The 26,353-nt window shown below is 46.0% G+C and overlaps 1 protein-coding gene across 1 annotated transcript in view; it reads left to right on the plus strand.

Moving 5' to 3' along the window:
• The window catches only part of LOC142575161 (neprilysin-1-like), a 54,397-nt gene that overhangs the window by 27,317 nt on the left and 727 nt on the right, over positions 1-26,353 (plus strand). The window contains exons 9-16 of the mRNA XM_075684235.1: positions 390-467; positions 2,597-2,700; positions 3,921-4,031; positions 12,069-12,136; positions 14,599-14,729; positions 15,066-15,131; positions 15,784-15,879; positions 22,993-23,069. Of these exons, the coding sequence (XP_075540350.1) occupies positions 390-467; positions 2,597-2,700; positions 3,921-4,031; positions 12,069-12,136; positions 14,599-14,729; positions 15,066-15,131; positions 15,784-15,879; positions 22,993-23,069 (731 nt within the window). The remainder of the gene's footprint in view (positions 1-389; positions 468-2,596; positions 2,701-3,920; positions 4,032-12,068; positions 12,137-14,598; positions 14,730-15,065; positions 15,132-15,783; positions 15,880-22,992; positions 23,070-26,353) is intronic.

Below are 26,353 nucleotides of genomic sequence, written 5' to 3' on the forward strand. Positions count from 1 at the left end.
TTTACACGATTGTTCATAACCTCCGACACTTATCGTTTTTTCATTACCTGGTACTCGAACCACACCTCAGTTTTGCTTTGCTCGCTGGCACAAGCCATCAAAGACAGGTTCCGCATAGATGCCAATCACCTGTCAGTTCTCAAGTGTCATTTAATAATTATGACTGCAATTAAAAAAATATCGCAACTTCGTTTTTTCAGCAAGGAGCTGAGGCAGCAAAATACAAAGCCTTATTTAAAAGCCGACACTAACGCGTTCTACGCCCTACTATCGTCTTGCTGGTCGCGAATCGTGTGACAAAAACGAAGCGCGAAACGTATCGCTCTCAACCGCAGTTTCACGTGACCGCTATAGAAAGTGTCTGCTCCCTTCTCTGTTTCTGCCCACAGGCCAATGCTATGAATGAAAGGATCGGCTATCCGGAACTTCTCACCAATCCGTACGAGCTGTCAAAGGAATATGACTCGGTGAGCCACGTTTCATTTCATTTCATTTATTGTACCTTCAAGGCCCGAAGGAGTTACAGAAGGGAGAGGCACTAAATACAGAGCATTTGCAGATAACAGGGTATAATAATAACAAGAAAAAAATTAGAAAGTGCGGATTAACAAAAGCATTTTTCAATAGTAGTTCTAAAAGCAGATGTATCGGTTATGTTAACAATTGAGGCCGGCAGATGATTCCATTCATTGGTAGTTTTAGGAATAAATGAATAAAAAAAATACGTTCATGCGACAGTGTGGAACGCTCAATTTATGCCGAGGGTCAGTACGAGATGATATATATGCAGGTTCGGACAAAAGTTCACTTTTTAATTCCGGATTGTAATAATAAATTTTGTGCAGCAGTGATAAGCGTGCTGACTTCCTACGGGATGAGAGGAGAGGGAGGTTTAAAGTAGCTTTCATAGATGTTACGCTTGATGTCCAAGAATAGTTAGTAAGAATGAAACGCGCTACGATTTTGTATAGATTCTATTGCATTTGTTAAGTAATCCAAGCCAGGGTCCCATACAGAAGAGGCATATTCAAACTTAGGACGTATTAGTGTTTTGTATAGAAGTAGCTTTAAGTTAGCGGGTGGCATAGAGAAATTGCGACGGAGGTAACCAAGCGTACGGTTAGCATTGTTAGTGATGTGGTTTATGTGTGTTTGCCAAAAAAAATATAGATGTTATGTGGCCGCCTAAGTATTTATAGGAACTGACTTCTTCGAGTATACAGAGTTCTTCAAGTGATAGTTGGATAGGTTAGACGAAGCAGTATTGCGGGAAATCCTCATTAGTTTGCACTTTTGGCTGTTAAGTCGCATTTTCCAAGTGTCGCACCAGTTAGTTACCTTGTCTAGATCAGATTGTAGTTTTAGAGTGTCAGAATTTGATGATATTACTCTGTAAATGGCACAATCGTCTGCAAATAACCTTATGTAGGACGCTACACAGTTAGGCAAATCATTAATATAAATGAGAAAAAGCAAGAGTCCGAGAACGGAACCTTGCGGCACCCCGGAACTGACAGGACAACGTGAAGAGTCAAAATTGTTAGCTGAGACAAATTGTGTTCTATTGGATAAGAAGTGTTCAATCCATGAGATAATGTTACGGTCAATGTTAAGTGTACTTAAGTTTAGACAAAGTAATTGGTGAGAGACGAGATCAAATGCTTTAGAAAAGTCTAAGAAGATGGTGTCAATGTGAAATCCATTATCCAACCCGGCACAGATGTCATGTGTAAATGAAATAAGTTGAGTATCACAGGAAAACGATTTACGGAACCCATGCTGACGTGATGAAAAAAAATGAATTTGTTTCTAGGAAGTTGATGAGATTAGAGTATATTATATGCTCTAGAATTTTGCATGGCACACTTGTTAGAGAAATTGTCCTGTAACGTTTGTTACGCTCACTTACGATTACGCTCTCTAAGCAGTGCGGATTACTCAGTGAGGATCACTCATTACACCTGTTATGTAAACTGCTTTGTAACATCACTAACAGAATTCATCTCTCCTCCTTTCGATGCAGCGCTTAGCAGGTTCCGCTTGTTGCCGTGCCGCCGTTCAGCCGCAGCTTCATTGCCTTGGCTTGCCATCGTTTGGGTCGCTCTATCGGCGCTCGCAAAGCTAGCTAGGCGTGTGATAGTTTCTTTTTGCGTACTCGTTTACTCCTTCCCTATTTATTTAATGGACACAGGATAGGCAAAGACGACCCTCGGGGTAAACAAGACAATCCTTATTGAGCAACATTCTTGAATATGCATATCTGACCACAACGTCATGCCAAATCAACCAGCTTCTCCAGGATGCATGTGCGAACTTGTCTTTGAGGAGTACTTTAAAGGGTAGCGACGGGCAAGAACACAACGACAGCCCCAGGACAATCGGTTGTCCTGTGGTTGTCACTCGTTGGTCCTTACAAAGCACTCGTGGTGAATTCCAACAAACTAGCCCGCCTCGTCATCTTGTTATTAGTCGGGACGCAACTCCGCTTAGAAAGGGCCATTTGAGTCCGCCCCTGCCAAACAGTGCGTGCCGGCGTTAGTTCACCCTAGCACCCCCGTCACGAGGCCTTGACAGTGGTTTTGATGGGCTACCGCAGTTGGTGGTGCACGAAGACCTGTACCTGGACAACGTGTTCAACATCCTGCAGTTCGAGGCCGCCCGCAACCAGCTCAAGCTACGACAACCCGTCAACAAGGAGAAGTGAGCGAACGATATACTACGCTGTTTTTGCTTTCCGCGCATGCCTCAGCGCACAAGGTGGGTGCGGGAGCTGGAGTGGGTGAGAGTCAAAGACAGCAAGAACGAGCAAAGGACCCGTCGGACACACAAACCACGCATGCGCATACGTGACAGGTGCGGGTGTGCTCGGCACCTGACTCCGGCAAGATCCTTTTGACGCATCGGCGTCCTCGTTTAAGCGATTCGGTTTTGATAGAGATAAATTATTTGTAGTAGTAGTAGTGCCGCCTCGATTCCAGATCCACAGTGCAAGGGCGAGGTAACGGTTCGCAACACCACCGCGCGCTGATGCCCTCTCAGTGGCGACAGCCCTGTAGCAGGAAAGACTCTTCCGCCAGTGACCTAACTCCCCGCCTCGGTCGGCCTGCCCAGCCCTGTGCCATGCGCGCTGTTTGACCCTATACTCGCCCCGCTGCTATAGATCGAGCTATTATATAAATTCAAAGACCTGTTCTTGACCAGGCGGCCCAGGAGAGCACAACGCAGTTAGGACGATACACCTGCACCGTATGCGTCTGTCTCCGCACAGAGTGCAACAGTTTTACGGCTCCTACGCGGAAGAGCCGCCAAACATTTCTCTATCTCAGAGCTGCGAGGCTGGTGGATTCTCTCCGATGACTTACAACTCACACCACAAACACAGCTAACGACAACGTAGTGCAAATATGTTAAATTCGCGTTCAATTAATGTACTCTTTCTTATGAAATGCGCCTGCAATACTATTATCATTTATGACAGTTTTGGAAACAGTCAAATGAACGCAGCAGGCTTTCTTGCGCGAGCACCGTCGCAAGGTGCAGTAAACAGCTGAACAAGGTACGCTAGCGCTCTTCTCACATAAACGCACATGCAGAGTAACCTGCGGCACGCATACCAATTCGAAAGAAGTAATATAGATTCAGACTAAATTCAGAGTTTCCGTCAGCCATAAAATGATGACATCTTACGCGAGGATGAGCCAGTACATCATAAAGAGATATTCACGGAAGTCTAGCACAGTGGAATTTCCTTCTTTTTTTTAGAATTTTTCCTCGTTTCATCCAACTTCCGAAGCACAGAACGGGAAGAGTTCCTTTCACGCATCGTAATGCACCGGAACCAAATGACCCGCGACGATGGTTCTTCCGAGGTGTTAGTGGAGGCACGCCATCGTAAGCGCAGTTTTGCTCCCTATTTGCAGATGGACTACGGAACCAGCCGTAGTGAACGCATTTTACAACCCAAACAAGAACGACATCGTCTTCCCGGCCGGCATTCTTCAGCCTCTCTTCTACAGCCACCATTTCCCCAAGTGAGTGTCCCACTCTTTCTTTTGGCCATTAACGCTGAACAGCTACGAACAGCGCAGCGTTCAGTCACATAAGAGCAAGCAAGTAAAGGGCACTGCGTTTGCTTGCAGGCATCACGCACCCGAAAAGCGTTGCTGCGCAAGTTCTTCAACATACGGATCATTAGGCCAGTCATAGCAGGCGCTACGTCACCGACACACCAACCAGGACCGCTTTCACAATAATATTCACAAGCGCTTATATTATCGCTAACGTATGGGTCCATCCTATGCAATCTATAGACACTGCTCGCCGTAAAGGTATACGCGAAAACGTGTGCAGTATGAAATATAATGGCTGTATAGCGGTTCGAAGGGCTGCGATGTCTGGAAAATGGGCTTGCTTCGATGCGTAAAACTAGTAAATAGAAGCCTGGTCTGCCGTTTAGCTAATTGGCTTCTGCTCCGAAGAAGCTTTTAGGGAACAAAAAGAAACAGTGAACAAAAAAGTGCAGCTCATGAATTTCTTTAGCCGAGTAATATGGTGTAGTGCAAAGCATGTGGCTTTCATTAAAGCGGCACAACTGTTCATACTTTTGTGTATGAAGTAACTTCAACAAAAAATTGCCTGTGGTAATTATGTATCAGTTGCTTTCGAGCCCGTAGAACAGCAGGTCCAATGCAAGCCACGCGTTTCTTGTAATCATCCTGCTCAGTTAATGAGGTACTGTAGCGCACAGGCACTCCCAGAAAAAAAGCACACATCAGCCTCGTCACCCGTTCCTGTTTGCCGTGATTTCATGAGGTGAAAATCCCGTTTTACTCAAAAATATATATATATATATATGTATATATATATATATATATATATATATATATATATAATACATGTGTGAGTCAAACTTTCGCTGTATTGTATAACGCGGAGCATGGTTTCTTTAAATGTTTCAAATTATCCCACTGGCTTTGTTAAGCACCCTCTGTAGTCCGTAGGTTGTGGCGGGTGCGTCTGCGCGTTGGCAAAAGCACATCGCCGCCTTTCGAATAAGGTAGTCAGTACAGCGCCTGTGATGTGTATCCGCGTCTTCTCTGTGGTCGTGGTCGTGCGCTGCATTAGGTCGTTAAGTAAGCACCCACTGGCCCGGCAACACTTCATCCCACGCAGTATATCCTGCTCAGGCTTTACTGGTGCTCAGACTGCACCTGGGTGTGGAGCGTCTGAGGACTCGCGAGTTTACCGGTTATTCTAGATCGGCTGCAGAAAGACAGCGTTTAGTGCAGGAGCGCGCCATTCGACATAATACAGTATGACTTGCGGCTGTGCGCCTTTGTTTATATGCGTAGTAGCACATTTTCGACAGACAGCCATAGAAGCTAAAGAACATTATTTTCATGTAACGCTGCCTAACTTTCTGACAAACAGCCCTCAGCGATTCTGGAACCACTTCCGCCCTACTAAAGACAAGTTATCGGACTTGTCTCCTGAGGAAAAAACTAAAAACGCTAATGCGTACAATAACTATTTTCACTCGTACTTCACAAAAGATGACGATAACCTGTCAGACTTGAGTATCAGTTCAACATCGCGCATCGATCCTTTAATCATATCTGACGCGGGTATCCCTAACATGCTGCTCACCCTTGACCCTAAAAAATCACGCGGACGAGATGACATCCCAAACCATTTTCTAAAGAGATACGCAGAGTGGTGCAGCCGATACTTGGGCCTCATATTTCGAAAATCCCTATCACAATCATCCTTAACCGACGACTGGAAAAATTCGAAAATCATCCCAATCCACAAAACAGGGGACACCTCATTGCCCTCTAATTATCGACCAATATCTCTTACTAGCACCGCTTGCAAGATGCTCGAGCATATCATCCTTAAACACCTAACAAACTTTCTTGACACTCACAACTTATTAACGCCACACCAGCACGGATTCCGCCATGGATTGTCAACCGTCACGCAGTTTATGGAAGTTGTGCATGACCTCGCATTTAACATCAATAACTGTAGCCAGACTGACATAATATTATTAGACTTTTCCAAAGCATTTGATCGCGTATGCCACAGTAAATTATTAACAAAATTGCGAGGTTTTATTGGGGACGGGGAAACCGATTTCTTAACAAACCGGACACAATTCGTACTATTTCAGCATGTGGAATCTCAGACAGTGCCTGTAACATCAGGCGTCCCCCAAGGATCCGTGTTGGGGCCACTGTTATGTTTAATTTTCATTAACGACATAACCAGAAATATTGACTGTAACATCAAAGTGTTTGCTGATGACTGCATCCTCTACCAAACAATTAACACCTACGAAGATCATGTTTCGCTTAGCAACTCACTAGACCAACTAAATGAATGGTGCAAAAAATGGCAAATGACGATAAACACAACTAAATCAGTTTGCATGACGGTAACAAGAAAAAAACAACCTTACGACTTTCCGTACTTCATTAACGGCACAATGCTAACGAAAGTTCACCACCATAAATACTTAGGCATCACTCTGACTTCTGACCTGAGATGGGACGCGCACATTGCCAACGTGACCTCGAAGGCATTACGCAAGCTATTTTATCTCCGAAGATGTCTTCGCCTTGCACCAACAAGACTAAGCTTCTCGCGTATACTACTTTCGTGAGGCCGGTTTTGGAGTACGCTAACACAGTTTGGTTTCCCCACTCAGTAACTAACATAACGAAACTGGAAAAAGTGCAGCGAAAAGCGCTGCGGTTTATTCACAACAAGTATAAGCGCACAGATTCACCCACTAACCTTGCGGCTATATCGGGTTTAGCGACGCTCTCATCAAGGGCGAAGCAAGCACGGCTCAAATTTTTATTTAACTTGATTCACAACTATTATAAGATTGACCTAACAAAATACGCATGTTTTTCGTAGTCACGATCATCGAGACATAAACATGCACACGCTTTAACAGAATATTCATGCCATAACTTTTCCAACACAGCTGGCTAATGCAACTGGGCGGTATGAGGTAAGCTCATAAGGAGTCTTTCCAGGCTTCAAGAGAGCAACCAGGCGGCTGATCTTCCACTGCTGCGGAACAATACCGGAGACCCATGTGTCGTTGTAATAATTGAGCAGTGCAGTGCGACCAGCCCTCGCCACGTCCGCCTTAAAAGTCTGGATCCCGATAGGAAATTTCCTATTCTGCGTGGAATTCCTTGCCCTCATACATGCCTGATACACAGACTGCGATTAGGCGTCGCCTTTACGCGCAAATATTTGCACATTATTGGACGGACAGACTCCCCGGACTGTTCAGTGTGTGGCGCTGTAGAGACTATAGAACATGTGCTCGTGGTGTGCCCTGAGTATGCGCGCGAAAGACTGACAATGGCAGATACATTGAGACATTTACACAATGGACCACTGTCGGAGGTCCTCTTGCTAGGCGCATGCACTTTCACGTTTCCTAGGTGACACGGGCCTGGACTCACGCCTGTGATACCAGTTGTGTAATGTGTCCTTCACCTCGTTCCTCCCATTATCATCCCCCATTGTGACCCTTTTTCTTCCCCTCTTCCCCTTCCCTTACGTAGAGTAGCAGGCCAGATGCTCCATTATCCGGCCGACCTCTCTACATTTTCCAATCATTAAAATACTTCTTCTTCTTCATGCCATAATGACACATTCATGTACTCTTATTTCCCCCTCGTGATAAGGGAATGGAATCGCCTCGATCCGTCAGTCATTTCTGCAGACTCAATATCTCAGTTCACATCACGGTTAGAATCCACATCTAGTAATCAGTAACGCAGTCTTATTCACATAATATGCTTTGCAACTCTTGTAAGCCATGCTGATTATCGTGAAGGTGTTTGCTGTTATTTTTGTTCCCGTTTGTTATCCTTTTCATAATGTATTTTCTTTATTGCTGCGCATGTCTCCTAGAAATGTGATATCTATATTTGTTTTTTTTAATGTATTCTTACCTTGTTCCTTTACGTTCCTTGTTTGGCTTATCGACACGCAATTTGCATGTGCACGTTTATTACCATGTCTTTCATTACTGTATGTCCACCTGCTATGGTCCCTGATGGGACTGGCAGTATTGAAAATAAATAAATAAATATAGCACACAAGTCGTGACGATACCACAGCTTCGTCGTTGCTCTTTCAACCCGCGTACTCACAGGGTAGTTAAACTTTTCATGGCAGGAGTAGTATCAGGCAAACAATAGTGAAGGTGGAGTGTATAATCAGGAGCGTTATAAAACAGCCGAGTCACGGTCGGCCATTCCGCACTGGAATGGCCGACAGTACCGCATGCGGCAACTGCAGCTGCGAGGAGACAGTCGCACATCTCCCCTGAGACTACCCTCGCTACAGCGTGAAAAGGACTGTATAAGACGCTTGAGTCACTGGCCAATCGCCATTTGTCGGAAGAGAGGATTCTGGGACACTTGCCCAGGCAGTCCTTCACTTCCCGAGGACATGTAGACTTCCCGACGGACTGTTCTGTGCGTGCTGCATCGCATCCTGTGCGCGCTTTGATTTCTCCCTTTTCATCTCTATTTTTTTATTTTTCGTTCAGAAGCCCCTTCCGTAGCTTTATTCCCCTATACTACTCACCCCAGTACAAAGGAGCCGGCTGGTTTTACACTTGTCAAGCTCCCTGTCTTTCCCTCTCTTTTTCCTCCTCCTCTTCTAATTGATAGTCTTCAAACAGCACAGACGTCACGTTTGCCTGATATTGTGCATACATTTAACGTAAGAGCGAACTGTAAATGGCGCCAGAGTCTTGTCACCCTGCAGAATACATTTTCCTGCGTTTGGCTGGATACCAGCCCAACAGATGACTCCAGGTTTCATACTAGATTATAATTCTACATCAACCACTGCAGAGCTTGTGGCTATTCGGGAAGCGATTTGCCACATCTGCTGGGAAAGACCTCAAGAGTGGTGCATCTTCACGGACTCAAAACCCGCGCTGCAAATTTTGGGATGCTTCCTGCGCCACACCGCATATCAGGTTCTGGCACTGCAGATCACCGAGCTACTTTCATGCGCTCAAGAAAACACCACCGCATAGTGTTCCAATGGATCCCGGGACACTGTGGGCTCAACGGTAATGAGATGGCCGATGCTGCAGCAAGACGCGCCCTCAGCAATGGCCTGCGAACTGTAGTGCCATTCTCCAGACCGGACATCACATGCCTCCTGTCGGAATTAATGAGGAGTGCGTCGAGAAGATACTGGGCCCAGCCAGAAGCTCGTCACGTCCGCCTTAAAAGGCTGGATATGAAATTTCCTATTCTGCGTGGAATTCCACGCCCTCATGCATGCCTGATACACAACTCGCGATTAGGCGTCGCCTTCAGGCGCAAATATTTGCACATTATTGGACGGACAGACTCCCCGGACTGTTCAGTGTGTGGCGCTGTAGAGACTATAGATCAGACTAAGGGGGAGAAAGACAGAATTCACTCGTATAGACCGTTGACCATTACATCGGTAATATACAGGCTAGCAATGCAGGCAATCAAATTAAAGCTTCAAGCATGGGCAGAAAATAATGGCATTTTGGGAGAGCTTCAGAATGGCTTTAGAATAGGTAGGCGTTTGGATGATAACTTGTTTGTTCTTACTCAGTGTATTGAAATATCAAAAGCAGAAAGCAGACCGTTGTATGTGGCCTTTTTGGACATTACAGGAGCATACGACAACGTAGACCGCAGCATTTTGTGGGATATTCTGGAAGGGGAAGGCTTAGGTAACGATTGTATACAGCTTTTGAGAGAGATTTACCTAGAAAATACTGTTTGCGTTGAATGGGAAGGGATGAGGAGCGCGGAGAAAGTTCATATCAACAAGGGACTGAGGCAGGGGTGCCCTTTATCCCCGCTGCTGTTTATGATGTACATGGTGAGGATGGAGAGGGCGCTAGAAGGAAGTAATATCGGGTTTAATCTATCATACAAACAGGCAGGTACAGTAATAGAGCAGCAACTCCCAGGTTTATTTTATGCGGACGACATTGTGTTGCTCGCAAACAAGCAAAGTGATTTGCAACGTCTGGCTAATATCTGTGGACAGGAAGCCAACAATTTAGGTTTGAAATTTAGTGTTAGAAAATCAGGTGTTATTGTATTCAATGAAAACAGTGAACAGACAGTGGAGATACAGGGCCAAGAAATACCTCGGGTAACAGAATATAAATACCTTGGTATATGGATAAACGAAGGCAACGGATATATGGAAACACAGGAAAAAACCATAACAGTCAAGGGGAAGAGAAATGCAGCCATAATGAAGCACAGAGCGCTATGGGGATACAATACGTACGAGGTCCTCCGAGGTATGTGGAAAGGGGTAATGGTTCCGGGACTTACTTTTGGAAATGCGGTTGTTTGCTTTAAATCAGGGGTGCAATCAGGACTCGACGGGAACCAAAGGTCAGTGGGTCGCCTCGCATTGGGCGCTCACGGGAAGACTACAAATGAAGCTGTGCAAGGGGATATGGGCTGGACTAGTTTTGAAGTGAGGGAAGCTCGCAGTAAAATTGAGTATGAAGAACGGCTGAGGAATATGGAGGAAAGTAAATGGGCTGGGAGAGTGTTCAGGTATCTGTACAGGCAAAACATTGATACACAGTGGAGGAAAAGAACTAGGAAGCTTACCAGCAAGTATGCGGCCTGTGGGGTGGGCAACACAGCAACAAAGAAGGTCAAGCGGAAAGTCAGAGAGGCTGAATTAATCTCATGGGTGGCGGCAATGGAAAAGAAACCTGCCATGAGTAACTACTTAAGGGGAAAAAACGAAATTAGGAAAGAAACCATTTATGATAACTCAAAGGGAAGCTCAGTACTTTTCGAAGCGTGATCGGGATGCCTTAGAACACGCACCTATAAAGCGAGATATAAGAAGGAAGAAGAAGCATGTGCTTGCTGCGGTAAAGCTAGGGAAACGACGGAGCATATTTTATTAGAATGTGAAGACGTCTATCCAGCGGTCGATGTAGGCACCACTGGCCTCCTTGAAGCCCTTGGGTTCAGCGGGAGCAATGGTAAAGCAAACAGGTCCGCAATAGACATCAGTAAGAGGCGATTGGAGGATTGGTGGAAGAAAAGTAGGGAAACGACAAAAGACGGAGACGTACAAAAGCACAGTTCGCAATAGGGTATCAGAAAATTTGGACGTGGTAGTTCATAGTGTCATTTTTTTTTTGTTTCTCATTGGTTAACCTAGGTAGGATATTAGGCAGCATAGTAGCAAGAGCTTGGTGGCGCAAGCCACCGCCCCGTTCCAAAGGGGACGCTCATAACATCCATCCATCCATCCATCCATCCATCCATCCATCCATCCATCCATCATGTGCTCGTGGTGTGCCCTGACTATGCGCGCGAAAGACGGGCAATGGTAGATACCTTGAGACATTTACACAATGGACCACTGTCGGAGGACCTCTTGCTAGGCGCATGGCCACAGAGTTGGCAGACGACACAGACAATGCGTGCTCTATCACGTTTCCTAGGTGACACGGGCCAGGACTCACTCCTGTGATACCGGTTGTGTAATGTGTCCTTCACCTCGTTCCTCCCATTATCATCCCCCATAGTGACCCTTTTTCTTCCCCTCTTCCTCTTCCCTTACGTAGAGTAGCAGGCCAGATGCTCCATTATCCGGCCGACCTCTCTACATTTTCCAGTCATTAAAATACTTCTTCTTCTGCATTTGGCAAAATGGGTAAGGTTACTTAAATTATGTTCTCGAGCTATAATATGAATATAAAATATATCCTTCCCGTCCTTTCCTCCGTTACCAGCCTTTCCCTCATGAATAAAATATGTATGTATGTATGTATGTATGTATGTATGTATGTATGTATGTATGTATGTATGTATGTATGTATGTATGTATGTATGTATGTATGTATGTATGTATGCATGTATGTATGTATGTATGTATGTATGTATGTATGTATGTATGTATGTATGTATGTATGTATGTATGTATGTATGTATGTATGTATGTATGTATTGATTGATTGAGTGATTGATTGATTGTCTGCCGCGCAGGTCCCTCAACTACGGTGGCATAGGAGTTGTCATAGGTCACGAGATTACTCACGGCTTCGACGACAAAGGTAACAAACGAGACACTATTATAATGTTAACTATGCGAGTCCGGATATATATATATATATATATATATATATATATATATATATATATATATATATATATATATATATATATATATATATATATATATATATATATATATATATTCAGGTGGAATGTGTGGGTTTATTGACCAGTTGCCTTAACGCAAAAAAAGATTACGTACTCGTGACGTCTGCAGCAGAAAGGGTGTTCCCCATCCGCCGCCAAAGTTTCTGAGCGGTGGCGCTGGCTAACACTCCCGAGGTTAGTTGTAGCAGTAAAACATAATACCCAAGAAAGTGGATGGGAAAGCGGCGCCGCGGTAGCTCATTTGGTAAGAGCGCCGCACGCGTAATGCTAAGACGTGGGATCGTTCCCCACCTGCGGCCAGTTGTTTCTACAGCAAATGTGTTTATGGCTAGGTTCTGGCGGATCTCGTCTACGTGGACATAGACCAACAATTTTACATACGTGGGCCGATCCCGAAGATTGTCAAATGCCGGCGCGACCCGCTGCGAAGGTGAAGCAGGCGTTAACCACTCCATACGTGGGCCGATCCCGAAGATAGTGCAATACCGGGCCTACCCACGGCAGAGGTGCAGTTCGCCATTAAGGGGCCCACATGCACAGCTTCGCTGGTCATCCTTCTTCACAGAGTGGAAGGGCACTGAATATTTTTGTCCATTTTCAGTTCCATTAGTTTACCATTTATTTAATCCTGAAAGTACAAGTAATTTCTCCTATGTTGTCCGTGATGTCTTTGTATGCTTCTTATATTATACACAGGGTGTCCCAGCTAAGTGTGGCGAAAGTTTAAAAGTATGCGAATGCCACCTAGCTGGACAGAAAGGTAATGTCTGCAGTCGCTCAGTTTATTTTTTACATTCCGCCTAATTCCATAATTAGCCCTAATTAATTAATCAGCTTCTCAAACATTATAGTTAGATGAAAAGTGTCAATGAGAAAATTGTAGAGCAACATGAAAAAGTGCTTATGCAGCTTTCTTTTGCTCAATACGTGCTACATAAAACAGTTTTACCGGACGTGAAAGACGCCCGCGAGTGCAGGAAAAGTGCCTCGAGCGGCCAGTCGGCGGCAATTTCGCGCATATTATTCGCGGGCTTCTGGAATCCCCCACACACGCACACAAGCACACGCAGAAAAATCGTTGCAAGCACAACTATCTATAGAGCTGTCAGTGCAGAGGCCTATTGCGAGATCACTATAAATAGGCTTGAAACGGTGTTCTAAACGACCTATCATGAACCAGGAGATCGTAAACACGACCCAACGGCTGCACGAAAGCATCTTTTGAAAGCAAAGGCAACACAACATCATGTCTCCGGAGTAAAGCATTTATAGGGGGCAAACTACACTGTGGCTTTGCTTCCATGCTGGAAACAATCTTGCTCTCCATTTCCCATGTGAGTGAGTGAGTGAGTGAGTGAGTGAGTGAGTGAGTGAGTGAGTGAGTGAGTGAGTGAGTGAGTGAGTGAGTGAGTGAGTGAGTGAGTGAGTGAGTGAGTGAGTGAGTGAGTGAGTGAGTGAGTGAGTGAGTGAGTGAGTGAGTGAGTGAGTGAGTGAGTGAGTGAGTGCAACTTGAGTGCAACGTGAGTGAGTCCAGTGCAGAAATGGAGGTTGCCCCGCGCCACCAGACTACTCCACCAGGACCTGCCATCCCATCCACTTTTCGGGGTATTATGTTTTTCTGCTAGAACTAACCCCGGGAGTGTTAGCCAGCGCCACCGCTCAGAAGCTTCGGCGGCGGATGTGGAACATCCTTTCTGCTGCAGACGTCGCGAGTAAGTTTTTGGGCCAAGGCAACCGGTCAATAAACCAACACATGCTACTAGAAGGCATCAATGTTGCCGGATGTTTCCATGTTTCCATTGTTTCAATGTTTCGTTGACTCCTTTGCTTTAGTGTACTGTCTGCATTGCACGGGAGATGGAGCCCAACTTTCCTGGCAAAATTTATTTGACGGGAAGAATAACGCACATTCACAAACGAATCCGCCAGAAACACGCTGAAAAAATATATTTAGGCACCTCACCCGATTTTCCCGGAGATAGCATGTGCTGCCCCGATCAGCGCCTGCTTGATCCGTGCCGTCTACAACGACAAGCGAAAGAAAGGAAACTGAAGCGTCCGCCACCCGCCGCTGTAGCGCAGTGGCTATGAAGTTTCATTGCCGAGCTTACGCGAGCTCGCGGGCTCGCTTCCGATGGGGACGGAATGCAAAAACACTCGTGTACCGTTCGTAAAATGCACGTCAAAGAAACCCAGGTGGTTGAAATTGATTCGGAGACCCCCACTACGGCGTGCCTCATAATCGGATGGTAGCTTTGGCGCGTAAAACCCCAGAATTTAATTGAAACGCCTACGAAATGCCTGCCCGAATTTCTTTGTTCTGTACTCGCGCGTACACACGTCGATGGTGCAGGTCGGCAATTCGACAAGGATGGGAACCTGCAGCCCTGGTGGAACAACAAGACTGTGCAAACGTTCCGCGAGAGGGCTCAGTGCATGGTGGACCAGTATTCCAGCTACGTCCTCGAAGACGTCAACCTCAACGTAAGCACTTCCAAGCCCGTCAGGTTAATATTGAATCAAGTGCAACATCCTCTGCATCTGTATCTCCCCTGACATGCAATATGGACATCTAAAGCTTGCGCGAACTCCTTGGAGCTACTTCTTGAATTTATTTACCGCGCTTTATAACGCCCACCCCGTTGTTATGGCTACAGGTTAACCATAATATGGGCGGAGTGTTCGGTAGTGGACCAATGTATATAGTACCACTATGCCTGAATGCGGAAGGCAAAGCTAACAAATATGGCTCAAAAAACCAAGATAAATATGCTACGATCCCGGACATTTCAGTAATGGCTCCGTCTGACTGCATCGCAGATCAACGGCAAGATGACCCAGGGAGAGAACATCGCCGACAACGGAGGACTCAAGCAGGCGTACCGGGTGAGTGACACAAATCCTGTCCTGTTCCCGCGTGAACTGTCCCGTCATTCGGATGCGCACGGAGCACGTGACCACAAGACGTGTACACGGTGCCCAGTGTCTGCATCCATATCTTACAGCAGTGTTGTCACGAGTGCCTCTGGCCATACTGTTCCGCATAGACGCGCTACCGTTCATCGCAGTGATCAGCTCTGAAAGCTTTAATAACCTGCTTTACTGAAAAGGACACTGTATCCGAGTATTAACACATTATACTGTTATTCTGTCACAGCCTCCTGTGTGTATCTAGATCATTCGTGCGCTGTTTATTTTTTCTACATTGGCTGTTGTTGTGTAAGCATGTTTACGAAATGTGCTTTGTTGCCGGATATGTTTCTTCTGCATATCACCTCATGATATCCTCCTTTGCTTGTTTGACACTATATTGTTTGTGGAGAAACCAGCAACACAAGTCACACAACACCTGCAACCATTTTCAATGCCGTCAGAATAACTCACTCACTCCCACTATTCCAGACAACGCGTCATCCCAGGTGTTAAGCTCGGTGCGTCCACGCATGCACTAACGTACGAGATTTGGCTAGACAATACTTTTCGTAGTCTACAAGAGTGGAAAAGACGAGAACGCACGTGACCCCCTGTTTTTCCGCAGGCGTACAAGAAGTGGGTCAAGCAACACGGCGAGGAGCCCCTGCTGCCGGGCATCAGCCTCACGCACGACCAGCTGTTCTTCCTCAACTACGCTCAGGTTAGCGACGCGCTCTTATTGCGACAGTGGCGAGGACAGTCGCCGCCGTGCTGAACCGAGTGCTAGGCGCATGCCTGCTCGGCCCACGCGCCATGCTGCGTGTCGGAGGTCACGTGATCTGGCGCGGGTGCGAGGGCAAGCATGCGTTGGCGACCCGAGAGGGCAAGCGAGCAAGCAGAGGCAAGAAGGGAAGGCGCATTCTGTATTTATTGGTGTGGCTGGTCACGTGATTTGCTTTGTTTCGGCGGCGCGCACACATGAAGTGGTGAAAAGAGCGTCTGTCCCTCACTGCGACAGCGTATTGACGGCGAATGCTCGCAGTCGCCGAATACGCTCTGTTCATGTGTGTTTTGGCGCGTTACACAGCGCTTATTTAGTTAACTAGGCGAATGTTTAGTGAAAGTTTCCCTGCCCACAGAACTACGCACTGTACGGGTTGTGGTCGGGGATGTAGCAAGGCCCTGGCTGTTCGTCGGGGCGTAGGGGTACAGGATTTACTTACATTAAAACATGAGATACATTTCAACAGTCTAACATGACTCCCAAATGGAGCCCGAAAAACGATGCATACAGCACAGGAGTTCCAAGCACCAAGCACACTCCTAGCAGCCGACAAACTGCTGCTTAAAAAGCCTCTGTCCTCCATAGATCCCTAGGGGAGGGAAAACTGCTGTCCAACCTTCGTCCAATCGGACCGCCCACAGTCCTTGGGGCGTAGTTGACCCGCCTTTGAGGGGGAGGGCTCACACACTCACATACACACTTCGGATTCCCACAATCCACCGAGTTGAGCGGGTCTTCGTAGCCAGATTGTCACGGTTGACCCCAGCCGGCGCCTCTTAATTCCAGAGCTGACTTCTCCGGTAGTCGCCACGAGTGTCAGCGGACTGGACGAATCCTGGGGCCCAAGGAAACGCAAAACCGCAAAACACCCTTTGTTAGAGAAGCTCTCTTGCTTCAAATAGACCATGAAAGCCACGGCAAATCAACCAACAATACACGGTCCGGCAAACGTGGCCAGCCCTGCTGCCGTCGCCGACTCTCCGAAGGAGGCGCATGGTGGATTAACGCTGCTGTGGTCTCTAGTTCTCCGAAGGAAGTGCATGTTGGTTAGCGCTGTCGTCGTCGCCGGTTCTCTGAAGGACCCCACCACCGCGGGTCAATCGAAACAACTGCAGCGGGCTGAGATAGGTTTGCAGAGCAGTACCCCTGCAGGCCGATCATAACAGCTCCTCCATGGCCCGGGAAATCTCGACTGGCCAGTGTCGACAACCGCTGGGCAGGAAGAGAATGGCTGGCGAGCAAGAATACGGCTTAGCTCTCCGCAACAACTGCGCCCTTGGAATGCCTTAAACCATCTCACAACAACCGGCACAAAAGAGTGGATCCCGGCAACACAATACCACTCAGCGTGCAAGAAGCGCCCGTAATCAGCTGTTAACCCACCAGGCTTCCTATCAATATTTCTATGCAAGCCGCTCAACTGGGAACCCCAAATTTTGACGTTTCCCTTGAGTTTAACCAGATCTGACTGTCGTGCTGCACAAGAGCAAAGGTTTACGTAGAACTAAACCGAAGGCTCTCAACCACCAATACCCGAACATAACTTAAGCAGCCTAACTTCACGGACAGCCTGTTCTTACCCTATCGTAGTGGCGTACTTATCGCACGTACTGGTGCCACTGAACAGTCTGGTCAACTCCACAGGTGCATAATCACAATCGCGCTAGCTTTGTGATCCCTATTCAGAACGCGTACTTGCGTCGTACGCAAATGTTTAATCACGCTTGCTCACGTTCCTTCCTCTAGTCCATACAGGACATGTACCTCAAACGAGAAACTAAACTTGCGTAACTTACGGACTCCGCAGAACCCTTAAACAAATGCGTCTTCTAATAACTAGCTCCACGCACGCTTACTAGAGAAGTCAGAACACGGCCGCCCTCAACACACACGAGCGACCCAGTCACAAACACTGCTTCCTTCCGTCCGCACAGGACACGCGCTACTGGAACTAAGAACGCTTTTCCGTGCCAATGACGCACTTACTGAAAACCTACACGCTTCAACTTAGAAACTCCGAAAATTCTAAAAATAAAGATGGTTAACTAATACTCACGCGCGTTACCATAGGCCTCTCACCGATAACCATGGCCTTCAGGTTACTCACAAAAAAGAAACCCAATCTACTCATTAATTAGCACCTCGCGAAAGTAAAGGTTTACATACAATGCATCTTTCAAATCTCGGAGCTTCTCAAACGAAACAAACAGAGCTCATACCTTACATATTGAAAGAAACTTTAGTCGTAACTCGCGAAAATTTTCAAATGCTCAAAAATAAAACAAAAGAACACGTTTCCCTTCTACGGAAGCAGTCTTGGCCTCCAATTCTAAACGTTTACGACTGACTCATACTTTTAAGCCATACTCGAGGTGTTCGCCGTTCGAAAGCTATTCGGCTACCCAGAAACAACAAAAGGACCGACACCCTATCAGTTCCTTCAAGACGTTGCCGTGTCTTGGCAATTTACGTCCTGGTGCCAGACTTTCATCATGAACTCGACTGACCGCGTCACGACTCCCTACCACTTCGTCTCGTCTTGCCACCTTGTGCTCCTTCGCCCCCCCCCCCCCCACTACACGCTGCACCTCGAAAAGAACGGCGGAACGACGAGGAACATAACTGCCCCGTGCCCTTTGTCCGCGCAGAACATGCTTCTAGGTTTCTTTTTGTCCGGTGGCTCGAACGTGCTTGATGCGCCAACGTCGTCAACGGCGACCGCGCCTTTCTTTTCCTCGCGCCCTGGCTTTTTGCGTCTGTCCCCTTTGTGGCCGCGCTACATTATTCACCGCATTCCGATCCTTACGGCGCTTCTTTCTACGGGGCTTTCTCTTTGAACTCCCTTTGACGCTGCCTTCTCGTGCCTCAAGCTGGCCGGTACACATCTCGTCGGCCCGGATCGCTCTGCTACCCGCACAGTCTGAGCGATTTTCATTTACATCAACTCTCTCCTTGACTCGACTGGCGGACAGCTCAACCGGCTCTGGAACAATGCAGCAGTCTTCACTCGAGCTATGCAACTCGCGCTCCTGCGAAATGCTCTCTACTGCATTGCCCAGCTCACGCTGTGCATCGGCACACAGCTCGTCGGTCTCGATCGTTGTCTCACCCGCACAGTCCGAATGATTCTTAACTAAATCATCCCTCTCTTGGCTACCTAGACTTTCGGACAGTTGCACCGATCCTTGAACCATGCAGTTGTCTTCCCTGGAGTTAATGAGAGCAGCTCGCAATCCTGGAGCTACGCAGCTCGCAATCCTGTGACCTGCCCTCAACTGCATCGTCCAGCTGGCACTTCATTTCGTCACGCAGATCTGACTCGACATGAGTGCTCGCGTCTGCCGGGTCAGCAGTACTCTCTACTTCGTTAACGACTTCGTTAACATTACATGCGACGCACACGCGCAGTGAATGCGCCAATTCATTCACAGCTGGCCTAGCTGTCTCTACAGTGCTCTGTTGGCACAGCACCTCGTCGCTCTCACTACGGCCTTTAACAGCCTCTGTAGTCACTAAGGCTTCGTTAGCTGCTGTCACTTCGAGTTCATCTATGAACGTGCTGCTAATCTCGCAGGTGCTACTACTTCTCTCGGCTTTCGACCAAAATCTGCTATCGACTTCCTCCCACTTTCGCTGCGTCCAGCCTACAGATTTCTCGATCCGCTGTTGACTTCGTTCGATTGACTGATCCAAACCTTGGATGTCTTTGTTCAATGCAGCAACGTACTGCCTTGTTACTTCTGTTAGGCCTTCTTCCTGCGAAATTCTTTTCAGTTCCTGCCTAGCTTCTTCCTGTTTTTGCCTCATTTCTTCCTGTCCTTGCCTAATTACTTTCTGTTCCCGTTTTTTGCTTAGAATTCGGTTACCTAAATGTTCGATGAATTTCAAATCATTGCCACTTTGGAGAATGGTTTTACGCATTTCTGCTTCCGTCAAGTCATCCTCTACGTCTACCTCGACCTCTTCACACAACCACAACAGGTCAGCTCTCGTCAAACACAACAGGACCATGGTCGCTACTTTAAGCTTTGGCTCTGCTGTCACACAATACTTGCTGCGGTACCCACGCAAATCAGAGTACAAGTAAAAGATCCCCAACGGTTCAAATCTACAAACACAGAGAAATTGAAGCCTGGTAAATATTACAGCCAAAACCAAAGGCTTACCCACTCAAGCAGCACCATATCACCAGTCCTTCTACGCCGTATCCAGTCAGTTGCAAGAGGTGGTCAATCCCAAGTCACCTCCAACTTGATCGGAATACCGGTCGGTCACCATGTCCGAAAGTCTGTGGGCTCTCATTTGCGTACCTTTCGTCACGACGACCACCGATCAAGACATTAAATGTGTTCGTACATTTGTGTGTCACGTCTTTGTCGTTTGCAACCTAGCTTCGCTGGTCATTCACCTTCACAGAGTGGAATAGCTTATGCTTTTTAACTACATCTTTTAGTGTAATAGTCTAATGATCTGCTATATATAGCTATCAGCGCTTTAGCTTGCATAGGTAAAACTGCAACTTTTTTTTTTTTTCAATGGGTGTGTGTACTAACTTCTGCTGCCAGCAGCCATGAACGGCCATTCGTGGATTCCTTTACTATGTTATTTATGACCACAACGAATGATCAGCTAGTTCAACGAGTTGAATAACGTAATTCTGAAGCCGCAGACATGCGACGTGTCCCGTATCCGTGCATATAGCTGGTTTTGCCATTCCGAAAAAGTCGTAGGTACCGATCGCCAAACTGATCTCAGTTAGCCAACGTGTTACCATGCAGTGCTCTTGCCGCAAGGATGACAGGAAGCCTACAATTGTGCTTTAGGATGCCTTATTCTCCTCTCTCTCTTGGGCCCATACCCATCAATATCAGCGTCTTGTTCTTGCTCTCTATTATTGCCATGTCGTGCTCATCTTGTTTTGCCAGATGAACCGCAGCTAAATTGCCCACAACTTCACGATTTATTAGCGTAGACTAAGCTCTCACATATATGTCCATATATATAGACTCCGCGCGCATCCGCAAGAAAGCTGCGGTTGCTGGGAATCGTGACAAGCAGTCAGGGATCTTTGAATGCTACCGCGTTCCACTCTTAAAGGCGACGCTTAAGCGTCCTCCAATTTTTGCATCGCCGTTTTGATCTACGTGGAATTGACCCCTCAGCAACGTTCCATAACGCAGCATGACTTTTTTCTCCTTTCATCATCGTCAGCCTGGCTACGTCCACTGCAGGGCAAAGGCCTTTGCAATACTTCTCCAACTAACCCGGTCATGTGCTGATTGTGGCCATGTTGTCCCTGCAAACTCCTTAATCTCATACGCCCACCTAACTTTCTGCCCCCCCCCCCCGCTACGCTTCCCTTCTCTTGGAATCCAGTCCGTAACCCTTAAATGACCATCGGTTATCTTCCCTCCTCATTACATGCCCTGCCCATGCCCCCCTCCCCCATTTCTTTTTCTTGATTTCAACTAAGATGTCATTAACTCCCGTTTATTCCCTTACCCAATCTGCTCTTTTCTTATCCCTTAACGTTACATCCATCATTCTTCTTTCCATAGCTCGTTGCATCCTCCTCAATTTAAGTAGAGCCCTTTTCGTAAGCCTCAAGGTTTTTGCCCCGTAGGTGAATACTGGTAAGACACAGTTTTTATACACTTTTATTTTGAGGGATAATGGCAACCTGCTGTTGATGATCTGAGAAAACCTGCCAAACGCCCCCCAGCCCATTCTTCTGATTATTTTAGTCTCATGATCCGGATCCGCCGCCACTATCTGACCTAAGTAGATGTCTTCCCTTACCACTTCCTGTGCCTCGCTACTTATCGTAAACTGCTGTTCTCTTCCGAGACTGTTAAACATTACTTTAGTTTTCTGCAGATTAGTTTTTAGACCCACCCTTCTGCTTTGCCTGTCCAGGTCAATGAGCATGCATTGCAATCGGTCCCCTGAGTTACTAAGCAAGGCAATACCATCAGCGGATCGCATGTTACCAAGGTATTCTCCATTAACTCTTATCCCCAATTCTTCCCAATCCAGGCCTCTCAATACCTCCTGTAAACACGCTGTGAATGGCATTGGAGAGATCTTATCTCCCTGCCTGACGCCCTTCTTTATTGGGATTTTGTTGCTTTCTTTATGGAGGACTATACTGTGGCTGTGGAGCCGCTATAGATATCTTTCAGTATTTTTACATATGGCTCGTCGACACCCCCATTCCGTATGCCTGCATGACTGCTGCGGTTTCCACTAAATCAAACGCTTTGTCGTAATCAATGAAAGCTATATATAAAGGTTGGTTATATTCTGCACATTTCTCTATCACCTCACTGATAGTGTGAACATCGTCTATTGTTGAGTAGCCTTTACGAAATCCTGCCTGGTCCTTTGGTTGACATAAGTCTAAGGTGTTCCTGGTTCTGCTTGCGATTACCTTAGTAAATACTTTGTAGGCAACGAACAGTAAGCTGATCGCTCTATAATTTTTCCAGACCTTGGCGTCCCCTTTCTTATGAATTAAGATTATGTTGGCGTTCTTCCAAGATTACGGTATGCTTGAGGTCATGAGGCATTGCGTATACAGGGTGGCCAGTTTTTCTAGAACAATCTGCTGTTACCTGATCCTCCCCAGCTGCCTTCCCCCGTTGCATACCTCCCGAGGCTTTCTTTACTTCTGCCCGCGTTACTTGTGGGATTTCAGTTTCCTGTAGACTGTTCCCTCTTCCATTATCGTCGTGGGTGCCACTGGTACTGCATAAATCTCTATAGAACTCCTCAGCCACTTGAACTATCTTATCCATATTAGTAATGATATTGCCGGCTTTGTCTCTTAACGCATTCTTGCCTATTCCTAGTTTCTTCGCTGCTTTTATACTGTCTCCGTTCCTGAGAGCATGCTCAATTCTATCCATGTTTTAGACTTCCTTATGTCAGTTATCTTACGCTTGATGACTAACTTGGCAAGTTGTGTCAGTTCTATTCTAGCTGTAGGGTTAAAGGCTTTCATACATTGGCGTTTCTTTCTTTCTCCTTTACTTGTATTTTTCTTTTCAGATATGGTGCGGCTCTATGAGACCCGAGGAAGCCCTGAACAAGATCAGAACTTCAGTCCACTGTCCAGGACCGATCAGGTTAAGTCAACTTTCCTGCAGTGAATAGCCAGGCGGACGAGCGTCGACAGATCAGACCGCTCACTATAGTGACTCGAGGGGCACTCTCCTGCTGAGAATGAAAAAAAGAAAAAGTTAACTCGCTTATAGGGAAGGAAAATGGCTGAAAAAACACCGAGGATATCTTGCAATTTCAAGCACGATTATTTCCTTTCTTTTCTGTGCGTGTGTGTGCGATCGATGTCAGTTCTTGCCACCACTTTGTGCGCGTGGCTTCATAGACATCGTGGCGATACCTCGAATCACAAAGCGGTTAGAAAATGCAGCTTTAGATCGGTGCCAACTACACTTCTTTCCGAAGCCACGTGAAACCTATAAGTTATAGGTATGCTCTCCTCGGGCAGTCGCTGAACTGATCAGAACGAAATGCGTTACATTCGAGAATAAACGTTGTATAAAACCGACAGCTGAAAAAAAATATTTAGGGTATGTAATATTTCAGGAAAATTGCGGAAGTCTAAAAGAAGAAAAAAGCAGCACCAAATCTGCAACTTCATACGCATCGAAATCAGACAGAATACACCTGTTATAACGTCTAATGTGCGGAAATAAACTGATTTCTTTTGTAGTTTAAACGAAGTACATATAATTTTTTTCGCCGTTAGTTTTGCGAAAGGTTATTTACAAATTCGTAGTGTATTTCAGAGCGATGTGTATCAGTTTTGTGAGTTATGTACATGCTAATTGATTCAGTTTTCAACGTATCGGTATCATTCCATTGCGAGGTTACAGAGCTGTAAAGGAGATGCTCCAATTTTCTAAATTTATTTTTCGAATAATGAAGGTCTAAATAAATTGCTCCCGGCAGTCGATAGATTTTAGCTGCCCTGCTATATAAAACGTAATGAAGCTCATCGAATTGGGCGCAGTCGATGTCGAGCTGTACGATTCATCCATTTCCATAAATACGAGATCTGCAGGTAAAACTCTCAAACCTGAACCTAAGTCACCCTAGGAGTTGATATCAGTATCGTCACATATGAGTCCTATTTGTACAGGCCGCTATTGCTGCCCTTTGTTTGCCGGATAAGGCAAGTGTATCGCAGGCATCCCAGGTCGTTCAGCTTCGTGTGGTGCGCATTACGTCTCACGGCTTTCGTTTCTCTCGTTCCGGCAATTGCGGTTATAGCTTTCGTCTAAATCGAGGAACAGCACATTTTGTTTTCAATAAAGATGAGAAAACATGCCGTTCACCTTCTTCATTCGGATGTGATGAGCAAGATTTTATTGATTCTTTGCTGCAAAGCTGGTAGCCTCTAGTAAGCCGGAATTTCTCGCGCCGCGAAAAATTCCGGCTTACCTTCTGCGATTGAAGCGGAAAGTGCATACATTATTGGAATCGCGCATGCAACATACAACACAGCACTCATTTCAATAAAGAACAAGCGCAAAACAAGCATCCAAACTGCGTCATTGATGACGTAGCGCTCCCCGCATACGTTTCCCGGTAAAGGTTAGTACTGTAACCTTTACCGGGAAACGTATGCGGGGAGCGCTACGCAAGCTGCTGTCGCCGCGGCGCAAGCTGCCGCGGCGACGGCAGCTTGCGCCGTAGGGAGTGACGTCATTAGCCTTTCATATATAAAATAACCAGCCTAACAACTGATGTCATTGTTATTTCAGCACCGCTATGGGTAGGCAACGCATAGTTAGGGCTCCCGATGAGCAGCATGAATGCGAGGAGCAGCAAAGGGAAAGAGAAACGGCCATACCACCAGTGACGGTGTGCTGTCAAAATTACCATTACTCCCTTACTGGCAGTAGCTCCGGAAGCTCTTGCGTCGAAATCTCAAGCTCCAATCTCAAGACACATAAGTGGGCAGTCCGGCGGGCCCGAGAGGCGGCGACGAGGAAAGGCCTCGAAATCCCCTCATGGGAGACCTGAGCCCGGGTCGTCAAACTCTGCTGGATTTACAATAAAGTTGTTTCCATCCATCCCATTACTCTAAATTAACATTACTACCATTAATCTAAAGCGATAAAGAATTGCATACGCCCCTTACCAGTTGCAGTGGCGGTTTTCAACAGCTTCGCTGGACATCCACTTTGGCTGGGCCTGCATGGCGAGCCATGTTCTTTTTTTTTTATTCGTTAGCGTTAGGAGTGCCAAAGCGAAAAAAGTTTGTGTGTGTGTGTGAAGTCTGGGAAGCCAGTCACGTGGTTTTACACACACACACACACAAAATATATATATATATATATATATATATATATATATATATATATATATATATATATATATATATATATATATATATATATATAACAGGATTTTGTTTAAGGCCTGAAATCTCTCACGAAAATTCCCGAAAATTGCTAAGTTCAAAAATGGAGGCACCAAGTTTATGAATTCGTAGCTACGCATGAAACACCGATAGCGCAGTTCTTAGACTGCACCTGTTAGGGCATTTAAAGTGGACAGTCTTGATATATGAATTTACAGCTGAGGTGAAATTCTTACAAAGTTAAAGAGGGCTTTGAAAAAGTCCTGCACTGTAAAAATTTTTGCACCCTTCAGAGTGTTTTCTTGTCGCACTGGTAACGTGTTTGCTCAAGTCTCGTGTTTTACTTGCGGTAACTTGCCGAAACCGCTTCGTGCTGTCCCTTTCTTCAAGTCTCATGTTTTGCTTACGGTAACTTCTTAAAATCATGAATCACCAACTGGCCTACACCAACACTCTGCTATGTTACATATAGCTATGTTACTCTGCTTTGTTACAGTTTCATATCTCTCCCCGTGAAATTCTCTTGACGGATATTTCTGTGCGCCCAAGGCTGTCAGAATGATTACATAGTTTTCAACTACGTCTTTGTCGTTGCACGTCTAATTAGAGCTTCTTGGGGTCCTATATAATTTTTTGTAAAGCCCTAACTGTAAGGGTGTTACCAGTGCGACAAGAAAACAGCCTTAGGAGTGTAAAAATGTTCACAGTGTACTCACATAGTAGTATATTTCAGTGTAATGTATAATGCAACAATATTGTCCGCTTTAGATGTTTTATCAATGCAGTTCGCAGATTTGCGATAAGGCTTTTTATTACTGTCATACTACGTTGAAAATCTGATATTCCAGTTTATTAGGCATTGCAATTTTCAACAATTTTCGCAAAAAATGACGGCTCAATTTAAGAATTTGCTTCGTGCTGTCAATACTTTTTAACTTTTTTCTTTTAAATGCAGCAAACCTCATTAGAATCGGTGCAGTGATTGCCAAAAGAGACTATTTTTCAGCTCACATGTATTTA

This window comes from Dermacentor variabilis, chromosome 3 (assembly GCF_050947875.1).
Source record: "Dermacentor variabilis isolate Ectoservices chromosome 3, ASM5094787v1, whole genome shotgun sequence".
NCBI lineage: Eukaryota > Metazoa > Arthropoda > Arachnida > Ixodida > Ixodidae > Dermacentor > Dermacentor variabilis.